Source organism: Galeopterus variegatus, unplaced genomic scaffold (assembly GCF_000696425.1).
Source record: "Galeopterus variegatus unplaced genomic scaffold, G_variegatus-3.0.2 Scaffold111, whole genome shotgun sequence".
NCBI lineage: Eukaryota > Metazoa > Chordata > Mammalia > Dermoptera > Cynocephalidae > Galeopterus > Galeopterus variegatus.
The window spans coordinates 806950-829312 of record NW_007726222.1 but is presented as its reverse complement, the minus strand read 5'-3'; the positions used below and the strand labels follow the sequence as shown (position 1 = coordinate 829312).

The following is a 22363-nucleotide window of genomic DNA, read 5'->3' as shown; positions in this document are numbered from 1 at the left end:
ATTTCTAGCACTACACATATCCAGACTTAACTGGTATAGCAGTCCCCCCTAAACCGCAGGGAATATGCTCTAGGACCCCCAGTGGATGCCTAAAACCTTGGATATTACCAAACTCTATGTATACTATGTTTTTTCCTATACATACATACCTGTGATAAAGTTTAATTTATAAATTAAGCACAGTAAGAGATTAACAATAACTAATAATAAAATAAAACAATTACAACAATATACTGTAACAAAAGTTATGTGAATATGGTCTCTCTCTGTGTCTCTCTCAAAATATCTTATTGTACAGAACCTTGGGCAACTGAAACCACGGAACATGAAACTGTGGATAAAGGGGAACTGCTGTAAATAAGAAAGAAAACTAGGATATTAGGCAAAAATATGCCAGCTTAGGAGCCTAGAACCAATTCTGAAACAGGGGGCATAATAGGGTGGTATAATCTATTAGGATGTGAGCGGGTGATCAGGGCAGATCAGAAACAGGCTAAACTCCTAGCACTCTTAAATCCTTTCTCTACTGACATTATCAACTCTACAAATTCTGATTATATCAGGGGGAAAAAATCAGATGCTACCATAGCCTACGTCGAAAACATGAAAAAACAATCCCAAAACAAAAGACAATACTTCATAATCTTGCCAGCAAAAGTCTGCCTACACTGTCCCACAAATGTTTCAACAATGTCTTAAAAATAAAAGGGCAGCTTTTTCTTTGCCTATTCTTTTGACTTTCTCATTAAAAGCCTTCAATGGTTGCTTAAAAAAATTTCAGTTGAACTTGCACTTTAGATGGAAAAAATTCCAACTGACTTTAATTTTTCAAATCATCATTTTCATTTACTGAGTCTCTGTAAGAATCTTAAAAGTGTATTAAAAAGAAGTCCAAACATATACTTCAATAAAATACACTCATGGCAATCAACTGCTCATCATGCTACAGAAATTGAGTGAAGTCTTTAAAATCTGGCCTGTGCTAGGTGGTTAGCTCAGCTGATTAGAGTGTGGTGCTGATAACACTAGGTCTGGGGTTTGATTCCTGTACTAGCCAGGAAAAACAAAAAAAGAAAAAAAATTTGGCCTTGCTAATTTGGATTCACTGAATTAGGACAGTGATGAATAAGATAAAGTACTTTCATCAAGCCTAATTTAGATATACTTCAAAACAACTTTTCTTTATAAGTTTTCAGGGATTTAGGATAATGCTACATTTTGTTTAAATGATTCAGGACTAAAGACTCAAGAAATTAAAGATCCTTTTGAAACATTCTCAACTCAGTAAATACAGTAATTTTTGTAAGTCCATAGGCCTCCTGTTAGGATATTATCTACTGTAGGCTTTTGTTCATTTTAATTTATAGTAACTTTCCTTAGGTTACTGCCACAAATCTATATTGCTCCTCAAAGGTTCAAAAATTCATATATTTTTTACTATGGCAATTAAGTACCCATGATACATCGGGCACCATATTAAGCCTTTACCCCTAGACCACGGGTTCTCAACCTGAGGCAATTTTGTCCCTTAAGGGACATTTGGCAATGTCTAGAGGCATTTTTTGGTTGTCAAAACTGGGGACATACTACTGGCACCTAAAGGCAAGGGATGTTGCCAAACATCCTATAATGCACAGGCCAGCCCCTCAAAATCAAGAAATATTCAGCCCAGAATGTCAATAGTGTCATTGTTGAGAAACCCTAATCCTAGATATTTGTCATTTGTGTTACTAAGACACTGGGGCAATAGTATCTGTTGCTAAAAGTTGTTTAGGTATTTTCACGGCTGAAAAACCCTTATCTTTGTATGATAGCAGAAAGGAATAAAAAAGGAGAGCCTTTTTGATGGTTTTTTAAACATTATTATTTTTTTTAACTGGGCATTAATTTCTAGGAATAATATGAAATGTTATTTCCCCATTCTATATGACAAGAAATGTACTTCCAGAATAAAATAATCATACCTTTTTAACTGCTGTAATATATCCTTCTTCTTGAAACATTTTGAAAAATTCACACATGAATGTCTCTTTGAAACTTGACTAAGAAAAAACAAACACAAGGTTTATATATGTTAAACAGAGAACTAAGAATATAATAGACTGTATTTTTAAGCTAAGGATTAAGGCCTAAAAAGATTCAATAATATATTTCCAGAGAGTTATAGGGATTGCAACTGAAGACTTCTTTCAAAGCCATTAGATGATTATGGCATAGATAAACAGATAAATAGATCACTTCTGCATCTTCTTACTAGACTCTCTCCTCCTCTTACATAAATCAGTTTAAATGAAACTGTCCTCTTTAACAGGTGACTGAGACTCAACCTCTACCTAAAAGACAGCTATTCCGTGTGTGTGTGTGTGTGTGTGTGTGTGTGTGTATATATTTATTTATTTTTGGTTTTATTTTTAATTTGGAAGGAGGTAACTGAAGGAAAAAGGATCATAGGTTTAACAACATTTAGAAGTGTGAAAACAAACTAAAAGATGTAAACACTTACCTTGCTTTTGGACAGACTCCCCCAGCTTCCCAAGGTTTGAATGGTTTTTGAGATGAGAGTTAATGTTCTAATTGTCTGTGCATCCTAAAGAATGTAAAAAGACCAAAACTCTAGTTAAGTTTTCAAGAAATAGAATTCATATAACAAGTAGAGCAGAGTAAATGGGCTGCCTTGCTTTAAACAGTGACTCAAAAATGTTCATTCAGACTATGAACATAGTTAAAATCCAGCTGAGGCTGGGCTAATTAAGAGACTAAAGGAGCCGCATGTAATTGACAATTTCTCCCAAAGTAATTATATTTAATAATGTGTTACTTTTGAAAGCCATAATTTAATCAAGATTATATGTAAGTTGTTTTGTATAGTATGGCACCTTGGATTACTTGACAAATTATATTCACTTTTGGAATGTCAAAGGCATCCACTTTTTTCTACCTTATAACTTAAAAGGGCAGCTTCCAGATTTCCTGTGCTCAACCACCTCTAGGCATATTCAATAATTTATATGGCTTCTGCAATCAACTTTTTTCACCATGGAAGTCACCCACTTCATACAAGATCTTACCAAAGGGTAACTATATAGATCTATTATCCAAGGTGTTTTTTAGGCCTGTCTACCTGTAAGAAGTAAATTTAAATAAAATTGACTAAACAGTATTCCCTCATGAGTCCTTGCTCTCTCTCCTTTTTTCAATTGAGGTGTAATTTACATATAGTGAAATGAACAGGTCTTAAATGTATAGCCTGCTGAATTTTTACCAATCCATACATCTACGTAACCAACTCCCCTAATAGGACATAGGCTGTTTTTGTTTTAGGGATTCAAGTATCTTCCAACGAAAGACATACTCAGGAAAATTTAGATACAGAAAAGCTCTAGTTTAGTTTTTGGCTCACATTCTTTAACATTTTAGTACCCCCAACACTGAAAACAGGCAGTGAATATGAAGGGGAAGAGACCACCAGAATGTAAGGCAATCTGGAAAAGAAGGAATATCTGAAACATGATCATTATGATATACTTATGAAAAAGTATATGTCTAAATTAATGTTATTCAGAAAATATTTTAGCTAAAATCCAGGATTCCATTATATCCATAAAAGGTCCCTGTAATTCTCTGACTTTAAGAGATTAAAATTCCTAAAGATGTGCTGATAAACTGAATATGAAGCAAATTCCACCAAGACCTCCCCATTCAAATGTGGTTTTAAATTCAGCAGTTTAAGTCATTACTTCCCTTAGCTAACAAAAGGGAACAAGGCACATTTTCCTTTTTTTTTTTTTTTTTTTTGTCTTTTTTCGTGCCCGGCAACGGATCGCAACCCTCAGTGTTGCTCCCGCACCTGGCTCATCCAGTGAGCGGCCAGTCTGTATGTGGGATCCGAACCCTAGGTGGGAGCGCCACCGCGCTTCCCAAGTGGCGCACTGTAGCAGTGCGCCACCGGGCCGGCCCCTAGAACAAGGCACATTTTATATAATTTCTGCACATCAGAGGTTTGTTTACATGAACATGACCCTCACTGCTATTTGACAATCATGTCATTCAGCTACTGTTGATTCCCTGATGTACTCTCTATATAAGCTGTACTAAAATTTTCCCTTTCCACCAGAATTTTTTTATAGTGACCTTTCATGGATGACCAGGACCTTAGTCATCTGGCACCTAGTACTCAGCCTGGCACTGGCACTTAGTAGATGCTATATAACATTTATTAAATTCAACTGAAATGTTGAATTTCTCACTTCAAAATAACCTGGTGTACATTCACATATCCTAGCTTTTTATCCCTTATATTAGGTTGAATCATATGAAATTGCCATTATTTGACTATTTTTGATCTATTAAAAAGATAACAATTTCATATGGTTCACCATAATAATTCAAAGGAGCAGTTGTTCTTTTTTCCAAGGTTAACCCCATTACTTTTTCCTTTAAAGACACTCTTTCTGAACCTCTAGGATATTGATCTGGCATTAGTAACTCCCTTTTCTCTTTAATTTCTCCCTCTTCCCCTCTGCCATACTAGGTTTTCCCATTTAGGAAGATTCATCATTTGACAAACTCCTTCTCTAAGCTACCATCTTTCATTTATCAAACACTTACTGAGCATCTACTTGTCATAGAAACTGCCATGAGCTTGGGATATACAAACCTGAAAAAGACCCAGCTTTGCTCTTAAGGTATTGACAGTCCACATGCAGAGATTATAAACCGATAATTATAAAATAGTATGATAAATGCCATGACAGAAAGGGCTACAGGATACTACAGGCACACATAAAAGAGGCACATAAACCAGAGTTACAGTAGGGTCATGTCCGGGTCATGGGAGGGCTACCAATGAGAGAATGGGAGATATAATGAGAAGGATGGTCCAATACTTTTTTTCACACTATAAAACTTCTTAAAAGAGGTATCAATGTTAAACGTCTTGATTTTGATCATTGTACTGTGGATATAAAAGAGAAAGTCTTTGTTCCTAGGCAACATACAACGACCTATTTCATTGTAAAAGAGGTAATGTCTACAACTTACTCTCAAATGGTTCAGAAAAAAACACCCACATAAAGAGAAGGAAACAGAGACAGAGACAAACAGAACGCTGGAGCAAACAGGCAAAATCACAGGCAATTTGTGAAATAGAGTAAACATTACTTGAGAGTTCTTTGTACTACCATTGCAACTTTTCTGTAAGCTTAAAACTATAGCAAAATAAAAAGTTAAAAAAATAAAAACTACTCACTTGAAGTTGACACAACAAGCAAACAGAAAGGACATTAGTGGGTGGGAGGGGGGAGAGGGAGGAGGGAGGGAGGTTTTGGTAATGGGACACAATAATCAACCACATTGTATATCGACAAAATAAAATTTAAAAAAAAAACCTACTCAAAAGAGTGGAATATCATATCAATATTAGCATAACAAGTATTTTAAAATTAGCATTTAAAAAAAATATTCATTCATGTATGTGTGTGCACACGTGATGCTTGAATTTACCCATGCCTCTCAGCAGCGGAGCAAGCTCGCTTTTGATATATTTCCTGGGCAAAACTGCCTTTTTTCTACTTATTCTTTAATCTCCTACAATCTGATTTTCTTCTCTTCTACATTACTAAAATTGGTTTCTCAAAATTCAATAACTCCTAAATGTAAAATTCAACGAGCTCTAGTAAGTTCTCCTCCCCAACTCCTCTGTTACCTTCCAATACTGGTCTTGACAAGGTCAACACCCCCAGGTCACTGGGATCATTCCCTGATCTCAGTTTCTATGCTATGAACTATCTATACTCCTTACTTGGTACTTATCAGGTGCTAGTTTTAGATTTACAGTAGATCTAGATTATTTATCTTATGTATTTGACCTATTTCCCCAATTAGATGGAAAGGTTCTTAAAAAGTAGGGATAAAAGTAGAGATAAAATCAAACAATAAAATTATATGACAGTTTTGAAGCAGTTCTTCTGGCATACTGATTGGAAAACAGTGACCTAAAATATAATTTGTGGTTAGAAAGATTTTATTTAGACATCTGTTTAAAGAATATGCAAATCTAAGTCTGAATACAAGGCACAAGTCACAAGTTCAGAGGTAGGAGTTGTGTTGTGTCTCAGAACACTGCTACCAAGCTTTCATTGCCCCAGAATTCTGTACAGCTTTGGTAACTAGCCATAGAAAGGACAGCCCTCTGAACAAAAGGACAATGGCCTACTCTTTGCTGTGGCTACTCATAGACCATTTGTCCCTTGGCAAGAAAGGGTGTATTGCTGCCACTGTGACATGGTTCTACTCAATTCTCACAAAGTTAAATGACTGGCCAATGTCAGGCAGCTTTCAGGAGGATAAGTGGGCATTCAAACCCAATTTAACTCCCAAACCATGTGTCTTTCCTACTCTATATTATTCAATTAGCAACTCCACATGACAGTGAGTTTCCTAAGGGCAGAAAGTACCTTACTCCTCACTGAGTCTCCAATGCTGAGCACAGTGTTCGATACATTACAGGTACTTGAACATCTATCTGCCTAAGAGGTCAGAGGAACAGAGTTAAATTCACAGACTGTGAAGACTGACTGAGTTTAATCCAATCTATCTAATCTCTGTTTAATCCAGTTCAAATTGAGTAAGGTTAAATCGTAATTTGTTAGTTGTGCAAGCTTGGAGAAGTTATTGTGTTGTGATTTCCTTATCTGTAAATGGGTATGAAGATAGTATTTATCTCATAGGGTTACTAGGAAGACTAAATGAGTTAAAAAATGTAAAGCAGTTAGAACAAGCAGTAGCACATACTAAGCACTAGTACAAACTAAGCACTAAATAAATGTTGGCTACTACTATTATTTGCTATACAAATTAGCAATTATAAGCAATTAGATAAGATTCTAAAATATCTCGAACATAAAAGTTTTAAGAATCAGCAAAAATACACTGTATGAGAAGGAAACAAATATAACACAAATAATAAAAAGCTTAAAATATTAAGAAATAAACATGTAAATCCATGCAGTGGAGATTTAAATTTAGGTAATTAAATAGGCTTCAGAACAAAAAGGTTATATGCTTTAAAAAAATTTAAATCTCATATTTACACTATCACCCGGGATGAATAAAAAGTAAAAATATGGAGATACTAAATAATTATGTTCCAATAAAAGTTCCTACACCTTTCAGAAATTATCCTCTTCAAATTTCTGTGAGATTTTAAAATTTCTAAAAGATTAGTTATTTTAATAGATCAGGAAAGCAGGTTCTGTTAAAACAAATAAATCAACCAAAACTAAACCTGTAACTAAAGGAAAAAAATATATTTGTATTATGGAAATTTATATATACAACAGCAGAAGGAAAAATATGTAGAATCCCTTCTGTACTCATCATCAAGCTTCAACAATTATTAACATTTTATTACTTTTGTGTAATATCTTTTAACAATAACAAAATAAAATTTTCAGCCTTATCTGAAAGACTAAAATTGCCAAGAAAAATGCAAAGTAAATTTAAGTATCAGCTGTCAAAAAAATAGCCAAGTAAAACTGACTTATTTTATCTTTTCTTCATTTTAAGAAAAATAAATGAAAATGGAATAAAGCTTTTAGAAGAACAAACACTTACTGGATGATGAGGTCGCAAATGAAACGTATGAGGTGATACTACGGCTACAGCAAAGAAACGAAGAAATACAAAGCTGCTCACTGCAGAATATTGAACATGAGGGTCATCTGCAGGAAAAAAATGGTGAAATGTCATGCACAAAAACACTGAATTAGAAAACAAAGATGATAAAGTAAAAAATACTGAGAAAACATGTAAACTAAATAGAAGGGCAATATAATTTGACTACTAAGGACTGAGTTGATGAAATGATAGTAATGATTATGACTAAATTAAAAGAAAAAACCCTGTGACTAAAAAAACCTGAAAGAAATAAGAAATAATAAAGAAAATGAAAGGCAAAGCCACTAGGTTTTCAGAAATATTTTAATTTGGAAAATACGTCTTTCCTCATCTGCAAGAAGAGACTCCTGAAATTACAACAAAAATGAAAGTAGTATCTAGCACTACCTAGTGGTAACACTGAATCCCTTAATGCTAGGATATCAGCTTGCTTTCAGCTTTAGGTTACTGTTTCAATTTTCCCCTAAAAATCTTGATAATATCAAAGGCTGTGCAATAAAAATGATTAGGCAGAAATTTTTACTTTAAAAAAGCTATCAATATTCCATATGAAAAATGCAGGGGAACTGAAGCCTACCTGTGGCTTGGATCACTCACCTACAGCTTTCATTTCAGTCTGGACTTAACCCAACAATCAATCAGATGGTAGAGAAGCAGGTGGTGAGGGAAAGAATCTCTGGGTTTGGTTTGAGTTTTAACTCTTATAAGCCATTCAATAGTTAACCACTGACAAGTCATTTAATTTCTTGTTCCTTAATAATACTGGCTTCCCACCTGCTGCCTGCCTCCCTCTGCCCCTGTGCTCCCAAAGTAATAAGAACAAATGAGAGAATATGAAAATATTTTATGGTAATAAAATGATCACTACTATAGTCTACTGAGGATATGAATACATCTTAATATTTAAGCCAACAAAAAGATAGTTAAGGAGACACGTTTGAATTTATAAAAAAAAAATCTTAAAGTGTGTTTTAGATATTTATATAAACAAGAATTAAACAGCTAACACAGATTTGAGGTCAAGATCACTGTGTAGTGCAGAGTACAGTGATTAATAGCCCGTGCTTTGGAGTAGGCCATGCACAGGCTTGAGACACTGCTTGCCCGATGGCCATGTCATGGACCTTGGTAAAGTTATTCAGCTTCTCTAAACCTGTTTCATTATTTACCCAATGGGAGTAGCACCTACCTCATGGGGTGTTGTGAAGATGAGAGTAGGAGACAATGCAAGCTAACACTGTGCCTGTTCACTCACTAAGTAGTCAAAGTGGTTATTATAATCTAACTCACTATTTCAAAAAATATTTTCAATCAGTACTTCATCTTTCCATATTTTAATGTCTCTGCTCTCCTTATTTTTGTTATGAAGACTAGATTTAGTATACTTAAAGTTAACTGTTTGTGTCTTTACTATAATTAGCAAAGACATCTAGATCTGAATTTATCTACATGTTAGTTAGACAACACAGCCCCACAACTTTAGTACTGGGTAAATTTATCAGAGGGGCAGATAACTGCAAACATGTGGGCACACACTTGAAAGACCATGATAATATAGCAAAATTTCTTCAGATGGTTTTAGAAATAAACATATAGCTTCACACAGCTAGGTAAGACTGATAATTTAAGTGGCTGCCTTACCTCCTCCTATCCTGCATTATAAGCAGATCTGGAAAGACAGCTATAGCAAGTTTATTTACTCATCAGAGATGCATTATAATTAGAATAATTCCAAGTACTGACAGTCACAGATAGCAACTCAATTTTATGAAATGTTTCCAAGCAAAACTTTGACACAGCTACTTTTGCAAAATTAAAGCATGTCAGTTACGGATATATGTACCTCAAAATTTTATGTATGTTGCAATAGAGATGTTTTTTCTAATGTTTAAAGCCATTTCTGTAAAAACTTCTCATCATCAAAACTTTAGCATTCTCAAACTGTCAAACACAGTCAATTGTATGGAACTAGAGACTCTCACCATTTGAATGAATGCAACTGGGAAAGAGTTGGTACAAATAACAAAAATACTTTTGTTTAATTATATTTAACAATCTCATAAGCATCTGGCACAAATGTTTACTTACATAATGTTATAGTTCTAAATTTTTGCCTTTCTTAAAACTAAGGATGATTCTGATTTGCTCTTTGTATAAGGTTGCTATTGCATTAAAATAAAATGGAATATACGTTTTGAGATTAAAAGAAAAATAAACCAGATGTCATACAAAAATGCTAGTTCCATTTTGAAGAACTAAAGCCTGTGTAAACCTTAAACATTTCACAAACCAAATACACAATATCTACAGAGGATCAAATATAGAAAAAGAAATGGCATGTTTTAGTAAAACAAGGCACTTACTAGGAAATCTGTGAGTAGCCATTTGCCTTAGAGAATAAAAGATATCACACATTACGGTGGGGCAGCTCATACTTGATTTTACAATTGTACTGAATAACTTGTCTACATAGTAGCGCAGATTCTCCTGCAGGATTTAAAAAGGTAAAACATTAAGATTCTGATTTTCACATATCTTCAATAGTCTTTACGAAAAAAAAAATGTAATGAAAACGAGATTTATTAGACAGTCACTACCTACTCTTCTAAAGCCCTGCTTTCCTTCTCATTTATAAGTACAGCTTAATTTAATAAATTAAATTCAGACTTGCTAGACATAAGAGGTGAATGTAAGAATAAATATCACAAGAAGCAACAGAGAATAGAATGCTCCAAAGGGAAATCAGGGAAATAACTTGGATATGCAGGCACAAGGATATTGTGTCACTGTTATCCAGTGCAATGAAAACTATAACCTAACACAATCATTGTTTTCCCAGAGGCAACTAAAAGTATCAATTGATCAAGCCACTGCGCCACTTAATCTGAGGAGGTTGACTCCAAAGAAAGGAATGGCCAGAATGGGGGTTGCAACTAGATACAGCCTAAATCCACTATTGTTAGTAGAGTCAAAAAGAGACAATGTGGAATAAAAATAAAGTGAAACCACTGAGGAAACAGTATAAAAACTGGTCCTAGGAAATGCTGCTAATAGTAAAGGCTTATGTAAAGAATAAACAGCACTGCTTTCCTCCATAGAGCATTATTAAAACATATGTGGGAGATAGGTACACCATTAAGACCAATTTTAATGCAACAGAAACCTAACAAGGATTTACCTTATTATTTTCCACATTATCCCCCTCTTTCAATTTAATAGGATCAATTTCACAGGATTTGGAGGATTCACATATCTGGAAAATAAAGTTTTTATTTAATGTTCTTTCCTAAGTAATTTGACAGAATTAAAATAACTACTGTTTTCTGGATGATAAAAGTTAATTGTAAAAATTAAAACTGTAATGGAGTTTAAAACCCTCATCCAGAGGAAACGTACAATATATATAATTTTCCTAAAGAATTATATCAAAAAGTATTTCCTGTATATTTGAAACTCTTGCTAAAATGGAAATCCCATAACAAAGATTACACTAAAATGTGTTCTTTGAGTAAAAGTCCGCCGAAAGTCTACATCTACAGTGTTCAGTCTTACACTTTCAGTAATACATGAATGGACATATCATTCACATCATGGACATATCAATAGATCATTTGATGAAAGAGATGCTATAATAGGCCACAAGCTATCATGACTGGAGATATATTCTGTACCTCATCCAGAATAGGTTTTAATGTTACTTTCAGGTAGTGCCCTCCCACTATTTTCATCATCTCATCCAGACATCGGGTAGCCAAGGAATTTCCTCTAAAAATTGTGTTTGCATCTCTGAAATAGAAATAGAAATAGGTGAAACCAAGTGTAGTAAACAAAGGCTTGAAACCAATATGACATTTGACATTGGTCATTTATATAATTTTAGTATTTTTACCATCTATTTAAAAGCTTGCTACAATTAGGTTTTTTATATTTAACTAAAATTATTTACCAAAAATATGTGAAAATCAGTTGAACCAAAAAAGTGGAGTATATCTATGTATGAAACAAGCATTAGACTATGATGGCAACCAGAAGCCGCTTAATTCCTTTTTATGATGTCACATGTATGCATATAAAGGTGCTACATAATGGAAAGGGAAAAACAAAACAAAACAAAAAAACACTTCGGCCCTGGTGTTTTATTTGTGACATGTGAACCGTTATGCTAAGAAGCAAAGATTAGTAACAAGGGAAATTTCACCACTGATTAAAAAAAAAAAAAAAATATCCTTCACTAATTGTTATCCTTACATGGTGGATACTGTTTGATAACTTAAGGAACTGCCTTTTGTTACTTGCTAAGCAGTTCTTTTCAGCCTACTATACAGTAAGGCTGGTCAATACAAAATAATTCAGACAACAAAGACAATTTGGCAAACTAAGGTCCAATTTCAACAACACAAAACACCAAATAAAACACAACTCTTACTGTGTATCCTTCAAGTCTAATTCAGCCACTGCAGTAGCAAAAGGAACAAGTTTATCATGGTGCAGCAGCAGTCGTACAAGGGGCAAAACAGCATCATTTTTATCTCGACATATTTCACCCAAAATGTAAGCAGCTGAGGCAGATATCGGCTAGAATACAGCAAGGTAAAAAACAAGCACAAAATCAAGAAAACATGATTAAGTGTTCAATCACTAACCTGTAGAAGTAATTCAAATATGTTCATTAATGATAGCTGTTGTATAGATAATATTTAATTTTCTAAATTTTTATCAGAAATGAAATTTAGGGCACACATTGAAATCACAGTACTGTGGTTCAGTTAAATTAAATATACATACATATATTTACCGTTTTATTTTTTTTATTTTTATTTTCTTCTTATATTTACTGTTTTAATAAGACTTGATATTCTAAAGTCTTTTCCTCATTATTAAGGAATTATTTTAGCCCTTTCATATTAAATCATATACTTAACATTTTTAAAGTACCTGAACATCTGGTGATTTTAGCAGCAATGTTTTCAAAGGACCATAGTACTCTGAAGGAAGGACGTAGTCTTCTGTATAACATATATTTAATCGAAGAGACCCCAGGTCATCAGTTTTGGATGACTTGTTTCCATTATCTCTTGGTTGTAGCAAATACCTATAGTAAAAATACAATCAATTTCATACAATGTCAATGAGCATCCAAGCCAGTGAAGTACGTAAACAGCTAAGCTATAAAAAAGCTAAACCAAAAAAGTCAACTTAGTATATATAAGGTTAGGACACTTCATTAGTAGCAGGCTACTAATCTTCAGAGGCTTAATATTGGTTATATACTGGACTAAAAAGCTGTAAATAGATTTTTATCTAAGAAAATATAAAAATTAAGATCTCAAAGGGGCTAAATATGAATTTGATCAGCTTGAAGATTTAGAAAAAATAATAAAAGATAAAACTTATTTAAAATTCATTGTATTAATAAAAATTAATTTTTACCAACTAAATTTAAGAAAGAAGCACTTAGTTGAAATAGATAAGACATACTAAAAGGCATAAATGACCTTATTTTAAAGTAAATTCTATATGTAAAAATTTGAACTTATTTTATAAAAAGTTAGTGATTAAAGGTTTATAAACAGATTTATTATACTATTAAAGGAGTATCAGTGTCATTATAATGAAAATGTTTTTGTTTGCAAAAATCAGATTTATATTAATTTTTTCAGGTAAGTAAAAGGCAAAAAATGTATACAAGGGTACTTCAAGAATTTCATGGAAATATTGTATTATCTTTCAATTCCATTTTCCACAAACTTTTCAAAGTACTCTTGTATAGAGGCAACTTTAAATATCCAAGGAAAAAAATGTTTAGAAATTAAGAGAAGTCTGTAGAACCACAACCAGAAATCTAACCATTAAAAAAAAAAAACCACACTTTTTATCATGGAAATTTAAAAATACATAGAAAAGTAAAGAGATGAGTATATCAAACACCTATTACCCATCACCTAGCTTCAGCAATTATCAACTAAAGACTAATCTTTTATTAGCCATACATTCACTCATTCTCCTATCTCACTCCTGCATTATTATTTTAAAACAATTTCCAGGTATCTTATAATTTCACATATTACTTTTAAATAATCATTATTATCTAGTTAGTATTCAAATTCTTCCAAACTTATCATAAATGGTTTTCTACAGTTTGTTCAAATCCAAATAAGGTCCATAGATTATAAGTGGGTGAAACTTTCTTAAGTCTCTTTTAATTGATAGATTTCTCTGCCCTCCAATCCCTTGCCCAGAAATCAGGTACTACATGCTGTAGTTTTCCGCATCTGGGATTGTGTTAACTCTGTCTCTACCTCCATGATGTCATTTATCATGTTCCTTTGTCCTCTCTGTATTTTGTGCATATGGGTAGTTAGATCTAGAGGCTTAGTTAGATTCAGATATGATATTCTAGCAAGAACATTTCAATGATGGTGTTCTGCAGTTCCACCAAGAGGTACTAATTGTTTCTCCTTTTGTGATTGCTTCTCTTTTTGTGATATTGGCAGCCATTGATGATCATTGCTTACAGCTGTTAATCAACAAAGTAATAATTTTATATATCATTCCTCCTTCACTTATTAGCTGGAATGCTTTTTATAAAGCAAACTCAGTAGTTTTGATACTTAATTTTTATATTTACCAGCTATGGCATCCCCTAATAGACTAACTTGTTTAAAAATTGAAGGAAAGAGTGTTTAATATAATATTAGCTTTGATAAAGATATGGTAAAAACTGAAAAGAGTACTAAGCAAAATTTAAAAGATGAAGGGACAGTAATACAGTGAGAAGATATTATACAGAAATTATGTCACTACCACCTCAAAAGAGAAATTCCTGTCTTGGAAGACCAACATTCAGAACGTCTACTTTCTGATTTGAGAAACAGTGATTTAAAGTATGACCAATGAAATAACTGGAAACAAGCCTGTTAGCAAAGGTGACTCAGAAGTATCTCTAACGGAAGTCTAGCTGGCTGATCACCAGGCATCCTGACAAAGGCATTACTTTGGTCAATTTCTCACAATCCAGGATATGTTCTGCAGCCTTGCAAATTCAGACACCTAGTTTTATCAGTGCATCTAAAAGTGAACTTGAATTGCAATGACTGAACGCTGAGCCTGATATACTTAAAGCAGAATGTCAATTACTAAGTTTATAAAAAGAAATACAGTCAAGTGGCATAGATACTCACATTTTTTAGCAACCAATACATTTTATTATGGAAATGTTCATTCACAAAAGTAGAAGAGTGATAATAGTAATAATGAACACCCTCAGCACCGCCCCCATGCACTCATCACTTGGTTCCAACAATTATCACCACTTACTGTAGTGTTTTCATCAATATCCCTTACTTTGAACAAAATATATATTTTTTACCTGTTGGTAAGCTATTTGGAAAGTTAAATTATCAGAAGATGCTGTGGTGAGTACAGAGACACACAAGGAGATTTAAGTAGTTTTAAGAGTCTCTCAGCTAATACAGTAGTCTTGCTAATGAAGTAGTAATGCTTCTGGACCAGAATCCCCTTTCCGCTTGATTGTGCTTGAATGGGCAGTGCCCATGTCTACCTCTTTGGGATCCTTTTTTATTACTGTCAATGAATCTTTCCCTTCTATTTTAACTAGTGTTTTTCATACACGGTAGAATAACATTACTTGCATTACTGCTTACTCAGTTATAATCGGCTCTACCTCTCTGGGTCTGTACCCATTCACCTTAAACAGTATCTTTACACTCTACTCCAACTCTACAGTCAAAAACAAACTCTGTTTTGATTTGTTCTATAGGAATTTTACTCAGATGGCAACTTTATTTCTCTGACCTCCAAATTACTGGGGGGACAGTAACATATATTTTCTTTAGTTTTTGAATGATCTATTTCAGTTTGAAAGAATAAAAAACAAAGATATAAAGAGAAATTATTAACTGAAAGTGGCATTCAGTTGCTCTGCACATATTTTTCTTTTCATTCACAATTAGAGAGGCATAAAAGCAATCATGCTCTCGAGTTAACAGTTTTCACAGCCCCTTAACAGAAAAAAAAAGACCAGCATTTAAAAAATGTTAACCATAGGTCTGTATAATTAAAATTGAGGTAGACAGACCAAAACCACAATTATTAGTACATAATGCTACCCTAAGCTGGAGAACAACTGTTCTGAGGCAATTCTAGTAAATATGTGAATGTCGCTTCTGGTTCCATAAAGATAACTATTATCAGTAGATTTTTATTAAAGATAGGATACTTGTTAATTTTCTAAATTCAAATAGTAAAAAGATATGTTAAAAACATGAGACAAGGGCTGGCCTGTGGCTCACTTGGGAGAGTGTGGTGCTGATAACACCAAGGCCACAGGTTCAGATCCCTATATAGGGATGGCCAGTTAGCTCACTGGGTGAGTGTGGTGCTGACAACACCAAGTCAAGAGTTAAGATCCCCTTACTGGTCATCTTTAAAAAAAAAATGAGACAAAAAAGAGAAAATTCTTGAGGACAAAAGATGCTAAAATTAGCAAACTAAAAAATCAAATCATCTCAAGTAAAATATTAATTTAGTTTTAAATTATGTATAAAGTGCTTATTAACTTTATCTACTATTTGAATCTTATTTTCCAAATTAAAAATTATATCATGAAACAATGTTTGTATCTATTTTCTTTTCTTAATGTCCATTTTTACATTGTGGATCATTGGGAGGAAATTATTGTACCAATCTGTAAAATTACACAAAGGTTTTGCACATATTAAGTTCTCTGACACTGAGATGAGATTGAACTAAATTATCACTAAGGTTCTCTTTATTTATAACATTCCAAACAATGGAATACTATGCCAAAAAAAAGATGAAGAAATTCTCCATGTATTGATGTGGAATAATGGTGATGATAGCAGCAATAACTATAACAAGGATAGCATGAATTATACCCACTAACATACTTGTGTTTACTTGTACTTGTGGTTTACTTTATATTAGCTAATTTCAATCTCTTAACAACTTTAGTGGTTAGATACTACAGTATTATCCTCATCTTATAGCCAAAGAAAGCATAGGCAAACAGATTGTGTTTATCTTGCCCAAAGTCACAAAGTACAAGATTAAACAAGATTCCTAATGGTAGAGATGAGATTTGAACCAAGGCAGTTTGGCTCGTGAGTCCATACTCTTAATCACTTTCAAGAATCAATAAATATTTATTGAAGTTCTACTATATTGTTAAATGAAAAAAAAAAAAAAACAAAAAAAAAACAAGGTGCAGAACAAGATACAGTAAGTGTCCATTTGTGCATAAAAAGAGAAAAAATATATATGTATTTGCCTGTATACACATAAAATATTTTCAGAAACTCAAAAACAGTGGCTGCCTCAGAAGAAGGAAACTGAGTAGCTGGGGGACAGGGGCAGGAGACAGATTTTTTATCTTTTGACCTGTAAACTATGTGAGTATATTACCTATTCAAAAAATCAAATAAAATTCTATTATCTACATAGGTTAAAGTAAAAACTAGACAATACCAACACTAACAAAGTAATCCTAACATTTGACAAAAGCATCAGAATCAAGCATCTGTATCATTACTTAAGGAACTGAATAGCCAAAAAAGAATGGGAGGGTGACTGAATCATCATGTTAAGTTGAGAAAAAAATTAAATTGGAACCATCAAAAATCAATTTTTAGGAGAAAAGTGTAATAGACAAATACTGAAAATTATGTGAAAGAGGAAAGTGAACAAAGACTTTTCAAACAGAATTACAATACTGATGATTATTCTAACTTATCCCAAATATCGAGATTATAAAGAATGTGTCTGAAATCCTGATGGTAAATAAAGCTATTCTTAAGTTTTCATGCAATTATCATCCACCCCACAAGGGGATGATACAGCTCTACAACTCATTAAGGAGACTAAGTTTTATTTCTGACTTAAAAGGAAATGACATCCACATAATTCCTTACATCTGTGGAACTGTAAATGATTTAGCAGATATTTCTATTTCACTAGATATTATAGCAAATGTATAAATTTTAGCACTTATACTTTTGGCAGATTACTTTAAAATATTTATACTATTGGTAAAAAAGATCTATAAGAATAAAATTGATTTTTGTCTGTTAATGTTCTCACATCTTGCCAAGATAGTTGGACAAAGTTTTGCCAAATTTAAGGTATGCCTGGAAATAATCGCATTTAAAATACATGCTATGTGGCACATTTCAAGTTCATTTTGAAGGGCCCTAGGAGGCACAACAACTTATTTTTCTCTTTTGTACTGAGTAACCTGGCATATAATTTTAAAGACGTGACAAACTGAGTTCAGAAATTTCCATTTTAAAATGTATGCTATTTTATGGAAGATGGAAGAAGACATGGTGTGGGGGAGGATGACAGGTCCCAAATGTTCACCAATTTTTCATAGTGACTAAGTTTAATTGTCTTCATTCATAGTGACTAAGTTTAATTGTCAACATACAAAATGCCATCATAAAGAACAATAAATTTTAGATATGCATTAGGGAGAGATAAAAATAAAATAAAAATTTTAAGACTCTGAAAGTCAGTCTACCAGGGATCACTGCTTGAAGTCAACATAGTCCAAAATGAAGAAAGTCTGATGACTGATCAGGAGAGGCAGGCTCTTTTAAGGACAAATAAGACCAGTCCCCATAAGAAGTATCTGCACACTCAGTTTCAACTAGTCTTGCAGGCAGCAGAACTTGAGTTCTAAAAAGTGGTCCTTAGGGCCGGCCCGTGGCTCACTCGGTAGAGTGCGGTGCTGATAACACCAAGGCCCCGGGTTCGGATCCCATATAGGGATGGCCGGTTCGCTCACTGGCTGGGCGTGGTGCTGACAACACCAAGTCAAGGGTTAAGATCCCCTTACCGGTCATCTTTTAAAAAAAAAAAAAAAAAAAAAAGTGGTCCTTAAAAGGCACGTTCATTTATACTCAGTTGAAACCCTAGTCTGGCATAAGGAAGGCTGGCCAACATACTGGAAGCGCAGGACACACATGCTTTTAAGTGCAATAGACAGAAAAATTAATAGTTTTACAACTATTCTGCCAGGGAAATGCATCAATTTAATGTCTAAACTTTAGGTTTAATTTAACATCAGTTTAATGTCACCATTAGAGTCATAAAAAGGTGAAATAGTATTGTAGTCATTACTGAGCCCCCAAAGCTCCTGAAAAGAGTATTAACTGAATCAGCTTGACAATGAGACCCTAGACATTCAAAAAAAAAAAAGGGGGGCCATCCACAGTACATTTCAATGGGGTGTGGTGAAGGAAAATCACTGGTTGGTTCCCATAAATAACTGAGTCCCCTGAATAAACCCTTTGCTTTCAAACATCTACCACAGTTCCCGTGACCATTAATAATGCTTCTGAATTGCAGATGTTGACTTGTGACCAAGCATATTATCACATGGGCAACTCCTAAGTAATGTTTTAAATGTTTTCCGTGTCCTCTTTAGAGTTAAGATAGTGCTTTGAAGAGAAAAATTGTTCCTAGACAATTCAGTTCTTTTGTTGTTGTTGTACACTAACCAACTGAGCTATTGGGCCAGCCCAAATTCTTTTATTTTAGTAACACAGATCAAGTCATAAAACTATCAATATACTTATATTTCTGCAACAATGAATTAATGAACAAATCAATTAATGCTAATGACTTTTGGCTTCCTCCCTGACAAACTTAAAATATGTTCATAATAAGCATTTATTTGCATATACACTGTATTAAAGAGTACTAAACTATGGCATTTATTAGAATGTTTGTCTTCTTACCAGGCTTGATGAGAGGAATCATTTCTTAACACGTTCACAGGAACCTTAATCTCACCTAGGAAAACATCTTGGACCAGGTTACCATTGTTCCACAAGTCGATCCTGAAAACGGAAACCTGGCTTTATTTTTTGCAAATGATGTTCTGCAAAAAATGTTTGAAAGAATGCATACTACCAAATAGCTTCAAATTACTTTGATCTGTATTACAGCATTAATTTTACATGCTTAAAAGAAAAAGATGTTAGCATTGTCATATATCTCACTATCCAGACTAGGAAAGCAAAATACTACAGTAACTTTTATTTAAAAGTGCACAAAGTAACACATTTAAATAGTCTAAAAGAAGGCACTTAAGTTTCTTAGTTTGAAAGGCTAGGCTTTATTTTAACCTATAGCAATAACGACCACAGAGTTACTTTTTTGAATTTGAGAAATGAAACTGGCACAAGACTACAGTTTCTGTCTCCATTATAACCAATCAATAAGTAAAGATGGGTGATTTAGAAAAATGCATTACATGATCACTTCAAACACATAATTAATATACCCTTTAGATGAACAGACTGTTAACACCACACCTACACATGCATTTATAAAACTTTCCCTTCCCAAACAGCATAGATATTTAAGACCTAGGAAACAGCACAAACTTCAAACACATGCACCTGTTGAATTATCTTCTTACCTCACTGAAATTTCTGTTAGACAGCAGATATGTTAAGAAGAACAAAAAAATTATTTCTAAATTGGCTGAGGTGCAACTGCTTTTTCATCCATTATTCTATGATCCAGAAATTTAAGGAGAAATTAAATTTGGAAAAAATTAAAAATTAATATAATAGGATAGGTGAAAATTAGAGGTCATTTTTGTTTATAAAATAAAGATACCTTGTCTATTTCTACAAAGAAATCAGATTTCAAAAGGATACTTTGAATTTAAATTAAATGCATGTTCCTCTAAGTTTCATCAACCAACTTGCTATAGAGAATTCTGTCAAGGTTGGTTCACCTTTTCAGTTAAATTTAGGATATTCATTTGGCACAGAAAAAAGCAATTCTGTAAAATACCTAATTTCTAGCTTTTCAATGTCCTCCTCTTCTACCTGGAACTGGGACTTTCTGGTGTAACTACTGGATCTGGTTACCTGTAAACAAAATATTTTAATAAAAAATTTTTTTAAAATAATTTTTTCCTACATAGACTTATAAATGATCATCCCCCAAATATTCAATTGTAGATATAAACAGAGGAAAATGCCTAGGTAATACCTTACCCAAAAGTTGAACATAAAAACAACTGAAAGTAGCAGGAAGGTAATAAGGTGGTGTTAAAAAAAAAAAAAATCAAATCAAAAGAATCCTTGCCTCCATGCCATCCCTATCAACTCAATATACAGCAACATTAGGTTCTCTGGTTCAAAGGTAGTCTGTTGGTAACTCAAATAGTAAAAGTGTTCTATTTCAATGAAGTTGCACTTGCTGAGAACTGTTCGAAGATTTTCCCAACATTTCTCAAGATATCAATCATACCCACACTTCCTCCCCACATTTTTGCTGAAAATATTAAGGCCAATGGCAAGAACTTTCTCAACTACTGTCCACCTGAACATGTCCTCTCCCACACAGGCCTCTCTACTTGATGGGTTTTTCTCATCCTCTTCTCAACAAGAGGATGAGATGATCCTCCTTTTCTAAGTCTACCCCACACAGTATGCAGTAAGCATGCAGTAAGAATTCAATCTGTTTTAATTACACCTTTCTTTACCAGCTTGTTCACCTCATTCAAGTCTAAGAAAAATTCTCCCGTTAAATTATGGTCTTCCTTTCTCTTTCTTTTTTCAGACAAATATCTTAAAACTGTAATCCATCCTTACAGTCTGCACTTCCTCACCACCCACTCACTACAGTATTATCTCCTTATAATCTGGCTTCCTCACAGATCATCCCTCCTACAATCTCTCTCATCATTACCAGATCTGATGATCAAGTCAGTTCACACCTTCCTTGACCTCTCTATCTGATCTAGTGGTCATACAACTACATCTCCTTTTCCCAAAACATTCTTTTCTTTGAGTTTAACCTAGGCACTATCGTGGCAACCTTCTGCTCTCTTTGTTTCTTCCTCAGGATCTACAAATGAGTACTCTCCAAGGTTTTATCTTTTATTTTGCTCTAAAAACAACTTGGAGCTACACACTGCTGTACAGTTTACAAAGTACTTTACACCCATGATCTCCTTTGTTCCTGAGAATGCTGCTCTAACATGGGCAGGGCTAGATTTACCATCCTCACCTTAAAAATGAGGAAGCTTAAGTATAGAAATGAAGTGACATGTTCAAAGGTGAGTACTCAACAAGTGGCAGCACTGAGCTTCTTCCCTCTTTTCCTTTATTGTATACCTTTACTCCCTCGGCTTTCTTGACTCTGTAAATAAATCTTGAATCTTGATCTATAACCATCACCCATCTTCAAGTTTCAGAAGTGAACTGCCTACTGGAGGGTTTTAGATGTCAGACCTCAAGCTCATTATTGCCCCACCTCAAACCACTTGCCTTTTCCTTACTCCCAACTCTCCTATTTTTCCAGATTTGAAACCATGGGGGCAAAACTTGACCCCTCCCTTTCTCTTTTCTTCTATATTCAATTTATCTTGCTCTTTGCAGTATCTTTCTCATCTGTCCCTTCTTCTCTACTACTTTCTTAAAACAGACCCCCTCCCCCCTTTATTTTTTGGTGACTGGTTGGTACAGGGATCGAACCCTGGACCTTGGTGTTATCAGCACCATGCTCTAACCAGCTGAGCTAACTGGCCAGTCCCTTTCATTTTTTACACCTACACTGCAGCAGTCTCTTGATCTTTGTTTTCTCTCCCTAAGCCACCTGGCCCACAGATCACGGTTAATTC

General features: G+C 33.9%; 1 protein-coding gene across 1 annotated transcript in view; it reads right to left on the bottom strand.

Annotated features, from left to right (window-relative positions):
* Window positions 1–22363, bottom strand: part of RASA2 (RAS p21 protein activator 2) — a 90726-nt gene that overhangs the window by 26586 nt on the left and 41777 nt on the right. The window contains exons 7-16 of the mRNA XM_008586689.1: window positions 20527–20603; window positions 19458–19559; window positions 12613–12769; window positions 12104–12252; window positions 11349–11463; window positions 10856–10930; window positions 10041–10164; window positions 7615–7721; window positions 2504–2587; window positions 1965–2042 (exon numbers count right to left, since the gene is read on the bottom strand). Coding sequence (XP_008584911.1) covers window positions 1965–2042; window positions 2504–2587; window positions 7615–7721; window positions 10041–10164; window positions 10856–10930; window positions 11349–11463; window positions 12104–12252; window positions 12613–12769; window positions 19458–19559; window positions 20527–20603 — 1068 coding nt within the window. The remainder of the gene's footprint in view (window positions 1–1964; window positions 2043–2503; window positions 2588–7614; window positions 7722–10040; window positions 10165–10855; window positions 10931–11348; window positions 11464–12103; window positions 12253–12612; window positions 12770–19457; window positions 19560–20526; window positions 20604–22363) is intronic.